General features: G+C 36.4%; 1 protein-coding gene across 3 annotated transcripts in view; it reads right to left on the bottom strand.

Moving 5' to 3' along the window:
- Positions 1 to 6,587, bottom strand: part of PPFIBP2 (PPFIA binding protein 2) — a 108,329-nt gene that overhangs the window by 8,455 nt on the left and 93,287 nt on the right. For all 3 annotated transcript variants that reach the window (XM_054826818.1, XM_054826820.1, XM_054826819.1), the window contains 4 exons: positions 6,414 to 6,482; positions 5,908 to 5,968; positions 4,049 to 4,090; positions 1,939 to 2,083 (listed from right to left, as the gene is read on the bottom strand). In XM_054826818.1, the coding sequence (XP_054682793.1) occupies positions 1,939 to 2,083; positions 4,049 to 4,090; positions 5,908 to 5,968; positions 6,414 to 6,482 (317 nt within the window). The remainder of the gene's footprint in view (positions 1 to 1,938; positions 2,084 to 4,048; positions 4,091 to 5,907; positions 5,969 to 6,413; positions 6,483 to 6,587) is intronic.

The raw sequence follows: 6,587 nt of genomic DNA, 5'->3' as shown, positions 1-6,587 counted from the left end.
CTCGATCAAAATCCGTGGGAATTTTTCTGTTTTGACTTCAGTGAAAACAGAATGAAACAAGGATTAAGTATCTTAAAAGAAATCCCATCCAAACACCATACAGCAAAAGCTGTTCCTTCAGTTCTGCACTTCAGGAATTCAATCTGGATGGCCCACTTGGTATTAGTAATTCATAGAGAAGAGACAAAGAGGGGAAAGGGAAAAAAGTAAGCAGCAAAACTCATGTTAAAGGTGCATCTTGTTTGGATACAGTACCTAGCACTGGTGCACTGACACTCCTGATGCGATCTTCAGTCATCCCAAGAAGCAGAAAGCCAGATGAAGAAGCAAAGAAGATACAAAACACCAGCAAAATAAAGTTATGGAAGAGCAAAGTAGTAAGCTGAGCATTAAAAGCAGAAACAAAAAGAAAAGAAGCAGTTATGCTTGACATGAAAGTGAATATGCATTGGTGTGCACATGCCCCAAGAATTCTGTACAGGTCATCTTAAAAAAACACAGGGATGATCATTTATCTGTTGGGTTTTTTTTTGTTTTGAACTATTCTTAAACAATTTTAACACATTAAGCATAGACTACAGAGCTCCATAAAGCCTGTGGAATATTTGAAATGAAGGAATGTCTACAATTTCATCAAATTCCTCCGAAACATAGAACTGGAGGTATAATGAGTTTACTGCACATGCAAGAAACAAGCAACCTGCATAAAAAATTCTGTTAATTCAGTATATTTAAGGAGTCATTGCTTGTTTCTAGAAAAAGGACATTTTCCTGTACAAGATCACCCATCCTTGGATAATCCTGCAGTTAAAGAAATAACAGCATGGCTCATGCATCGCCTACATTGTTGCAATCACAGAAAAAAACTTTTTTAAAAAAACCCTAAATAACCCACAACTTAGTGAACCAGCTTTTAGGACCATGAGGCCTTAATACAAACCCACCAAACAAAAAAAAACCCCAACCAACCAACCAAAAAAAACCAAACCAACAACCACCCACTACAACTTTTAAAGTGTAGGAACACTTCAATATCACCAGGGATGCTCTTGTGCCAGAGCTCTCAAGTTCTTCAGTCCTTGGCAAATAGCTGGTTCTGTGCCTCACTGTAATACTTTTTGTCAATAAATCCATGCTTAGATGTCAGTGAAAGAAATTAAAATAAGTTTCCACACATAGCTATAATTGTGGAATAACAGTATACTCGTATTTTCAAAATCCCCTGATATTTTCCTGCACCTAGCAAGTTAATTTTTCATCTGTGGCTCCCCACAAGCTACATCAACCAACAGCGCTGGTACTAGGACATTTGCCCCAAATGTGCTCGTTAGTGCTAGTTATATTGCAAACTTTCACACACTACAATGCAGTGGGATGGCAAAGGATGGGTTGGCTTGTTTTAATACACCAATCTAGCGTACATTTTTTAAAAGCACTGATGATGTACTTGGCTGTGCATTTTTGTTTGGCTTTTTTTTTTTTTTTTTTAAAGAAAACAGACCAGCAAGCTCAGGGGAGCATTGGAAGCGTGTCTGAAAAAATACTGCTTATTCATATTGTCAATATGTCTGCATCTCTAAAGTTACCAATTTTTAGTTACAGATTTCTTGGCTTTCAGAATGCTCTCCCCACAATCTTCAAAACGTCTCTTCATTACTTATGCTATCCATGATGTCAGCATATTATATCATTGAGTGCTGCAGAAAAGAACGCTCTAACGTAAAACCATCCTTTACTCTCCAGTGAGTTAACGTGGAACATTTTTGGTACGTTGTTAAAACTAAAAAATAAAAACTAGAACTTTCCCTAATTGAATCACTTAAACATCAGTCCGTTGTTCTGGCATAGCAGGTTACATACCACGTTCTGTCCCAATCCCTCAAACACTTTGCTTTCTTCCCTTCCACATAACCCTCTCGGGGAGGGGTGGATGCATACTTAGGCCCAGGATGCTGATGTCCTCGTTGTTGTTCATGGCACACCCGTCTGGCAAATTGTATGTTCCCTGCTCTCCATTCTGTAAGGGTCGAGGCAGCTTTCCTGGCAAGGTTTGGTACTTGCTGCCTTTCACGAGCGGCTTACTCTGTTTTGGTTTTTTTTAAAGAAAGAAAAATAACTAAATAAACAAATCAAATTACTCATAGCATTTGCAATCCAGTACACAATATTTTAAAAATTGAGAAAAAGTATTTGAAGTTCATGGTTCAAAAGGACACCACCCCCTCCATGTTCCTTCTTACGGATAATTCAATTTAAATCCAACAGTCAGCTGGCAAAGCTTTCTAGCTAACACACAGCCTTCTCTTCCCTTGTCTGTCCCTCCCACTTCAGCCAGACTGTATATTACATTAAAATATTATATACGTTGAATATTACCTGGTTTTGTCACAAGACTTTTTCTAGCTGTCTCCCTTTCCTTTAGGACCATGGCACTATAATGATTTGGTCCTTCCAAGGTCAACTTTGATAGGGCCAGAAACACATTTAGTTACTTCTCAGCCCGTTCCTTGCTCTGTCACTTTTTTCCCCTATTTTTCATCAGACTGTGTAATTTTCTACCTCTCAGTTGTATCTCGCTGGAATTTAAGCCAAAAGTATTTGAGTAACTCAAATTTTGTCAAACATATTTGCCCACCACCATTAATAACAGCAAAAGCATCAACAATGAAGTTAGGGTACAGAAATTTAACTTTTATAAGAATTAAGATGTCTTTGTATAGATAACATTACAAATATGACATTTTAAAAGAAACATAGCTAAATATATAGTTGCCAAATACATAGCTAAATATATAATTGCCAATTCTATTATAGAACTTAAGCACAAGGTACACTTTTGATACATGCTGGGACAAAAAAAGCATAGACTGAGCTGTATTTTAGGGCTAGTCTGAATAGCTGCTGACTCTACAATTATTGTCCAGGTCAGGCTAAAATAAGAGTCTAACGTATGCTTGCCCGCAGCTATGGTACACATGCACAGTGACACCAGCATCAGTGAGATTACGTATGGTGGAAGGACCTTCCTCCAGCAACGGAGCTCACAGGAGGAGGTCCTCAAAGTCTCAGTATATTGTATTGAAAAGGAACAGGTATGTAGGCTTTGCTAAAAACAGAATCTCAATTTTCCTTGCATTCAGTTTTTCAGTGATCAGCTGCTCAGGGATCCTGCTCCTTGTACAAGGGTAGATTAGAACCTGCATATAAATCTGATAGTTTTGAGCCTAACAAGATGCTTTTCCAGCCAAAGTACGTGTTTCACAGAGGTGTTTCTCTACAGTTTTGGAAACAGCACGTTCAGACTTCTTCAATACTGAATCTAAATAAAAAGATGAAGGAGCCATCACTGAACAAAAACATATATCCCACAACTGACAGAACTATAGGAATACAGAGGCTCTTCCAGAGAAGCAATGGACCTGCAACTCCAAGTGACATTAGTGGGAGTGGTGTACATTCAATGTGTGTTTTGGAGTAAGCTCATGTGGTAAACGGTTCAGTATCAGAAAGGAGATTAGGTAAGAAAACTTTGTACCAAAAATATGCAAAACATTTAGTAAACAGAAACATGTAGTATGCTCCTATTTACTAACCCCATTCTGACAAAAGTGTTTTACAATGTTGAAAACGTTGTCCGTGACAGGATGATACATGAAGTATTTGATGAGATAACCGCTGGTTTATCTGTTCTTATTTCAAGGCCTAGAGGGATCTTTGTGCCGATCCCTCAGTTCCTCAACTCCTGCTCCTGTTTCGGCTACTGCAGGAATACATCCTGACTTGTACCAAAAATTATATGAGGAGAAAATTGCTTATTATGTTAGCACTGTATTTTCTGAAATTGGCCGACTTCAGCTTCTAACCTCACATAAAAGCTTTTAGAGAAAAAAATTTTCCTTCTCAAATCCTTACCCCTGTTCTCAGAGTTTGCCAGTACTTGAACTATGCAAACATTTAAAAAAGAAAATGACTGTAAAATGAAAACACAGCCATACCATCACAGCACATCACAAAAGATAAATGTTAAGAGAGTTTACAGTTAATATACCTCTTGTTCTACAACAGGCTGTACTGGTTTTCCGTCTACATACTATGGAGTTGCAGGGAGGATAATTTCAAAGTTTTATGGAAAAAAGCAACAGACAAATGTTAGTATTAACATACATACACAGAACATCAATTATAGTCTTATTACTGTAGTGATGCTACTCAATGCATTGACAATATATTACAAGGTGTGTTATCTCTTAATTTCATTTCAATAAAATATGTAATACTAAGTGTGTTTGTTCAAACCGCTCTACAAAATTTGCACCTTGTTTAAGTTCTGTTGTGATCAAAGGGATTTTTCTATCTTCAGGCTTCTGGGTGGTCCCTTTAGACTTACTTTAAGCTGGGAACATAACAGTCATTTAACAGTTAAAACAATATGAAAATGACAGACATAAAAAAAGAACATGCACAATACTGTATGTATCCAGCTGAACCCATAAAGAACTGTGATAGAAATGAAGTGATAAAAATAACAGCACGGCTTTGTCACAGACGCTAGTGTGTTTTATTTTATTATTGCTGGACAGAATTGAAATTGGAGTTTTGTGCAAAGTACAATAGCTCCAGTAAACAGTGCCGCTACCACAGGTTCTCTTGGATGTCATGCAAGATGCAAAGTCTTGTCACACTGAGTCAGCAAAACAAGTTTTCTTGGCCTTAGTTTTGGATGCAACTAATTCACATTTCGCCACTCGTATGCATAGGGAGGTCTCACTTATTTCACTAAGAAGCCTTGTGCCTAAATTAGGGCAGACCATTTAAATGCCCTGCTGAACATGGGGCTGGCTTGCTACAGTTCTCTCCTATCCTTGGTAGGTTCTTGTTCCTCAGTGGACTCTGATTTAACAGATAAAGTAGATTTACAGCCTAAATGTGTAGCTACAGCCTTATTATATCATATTGCAGAGACTAATTAAGTTTTTGAATTTAAGACAGGAAAATAAAAGTTATGAGAAGAAAACAGACCTTCATAAATTCCACACGAAATGAAATGTTAGTTCTGAATTGATTTGTCACATGTATGACCACAATCAAATGAGTGCAACACAAGTTTCAAACGTTCTATTTGGTTACTTTCATCTTCAGAGATTTAAGAAAAAAATAAGGAAATTTGAAGAACTGAAACAATCATATTACTAGTATCCATTTTAAATGGCAATACTGGCTGTGGGTAATCTGGTATTAAGCCCGATTTGAGTATACAGAGTGTCAATAACAGTACATAAAGACAAAACAAGCCCCTGGACCATAAAGTAATGAGACTTTGTAAATTGGAAAGTCTTTATTCTGGAATGGAATTAGGCCTTTGAATTCATAACAGTGCTCCTGCTATTCTAACTAAGGCAGCATCACTACCATCCTCAGGAATGCCATTTGTATCAGAAATCGAAGTTATATTTACACGCAAACACGCAAAAAGGAATTCTATGTGGAAATACCCAGTCCCAATATTTAATTACTTTCAGGATTTGCTGCCTTACATTTTCAGTGATTTGGAAGTCAAAATTATTTTAAAAACACTTACCTATAAATAAAATAATACTGCAGTTCAACAAAATGACCTCTCATTAACATGATTTGTTGTATTTCTCTTCAATATTTTTCTTTTCTTTCAGCTGAAAAGCTGAATTTAAAGCTGTGTACATATGGGTGTGTCAGTTTGTTTATTCTAAGCTTGGCAAGGGGGCAAAAAAAGAACCTGAACTGTTTTATCATTAGGGCTTTTTTACCCACATACTATGTTAGTGGTGGTTAAGGTTACTATATGTGAAACAAAAAAGAATATTTATACTTGACCTTTATCTTTTAGTCAAGATGTTAAACACCAGAAATTGTGATTACAAATAAACCAACCTTTTCCAGAGATTCACTCTGCAAGTCTTCTAAACTACTTGACTTTTTTTTCTGTGGAACCCTTAAAATAATGACAGTTTAAAAAGTAAGAGTTACTACAACATGGTATGTTTGCATATGCCACAACTGTATCATATGACAGCTGTCCGTATCACATAACATCCGCATATAACAGATAATTCAGAATTGGGAGATCTGCGTCTTTTATTACATTTTTAGCATAAAACTCATAGTATTGGGGTGTACAATAGATGAAGTCAGAAACAGCAACAAGACATGCTTTGATCAACAACGAAAGGCAGCAAGGCACAATGTGTGGTTTTAGACCTTATATCTATAGATGACTGTTTAGAAGCTCTTAACAAGCAAAAGTAGACAGTAATAACTCTCTGTGAACAGCATGCAACATTAAGGGCTTTAAAAAAATTTAAAATGGAAAAAGGCAGAATTATAAAAATAATTCTGGCTGTATGTTTTACATTTCAATTAAAGTTACTCATTCTTACCTATTTATGATTTCCAAAGATTCTTCTTGTGGAGAGGTTAAATTAGTTGAAGACACTGGAATGTTTCCACTTCAAATCAGAATAAAATATACTGATTAAGTACTACAATACATATATCTTCTGATATGTAAAAGCACTAATTTATTCCTGCAATTCAAACCTTATACAACTACA

The sequence above is a fragment of the Grus americana genome, chromosome 5, assembly GCF_028858705.1.
Source record: "Grus americana isolate bGruAme1 chromosome 5, bGruAme1.mat, whole genome shotgun sequence".
NCBI classification, from domain to species: domain Eukaryota; kingdom Metazoa; phylum Chordata; class Aves; order Gruiformes; family Gruidae; genus Grus; species Grus americana.
Note: the sequence above shows the minus strand (reverse complement) of the source record. Positions and strands in the feature narration are given on the sequence as shown.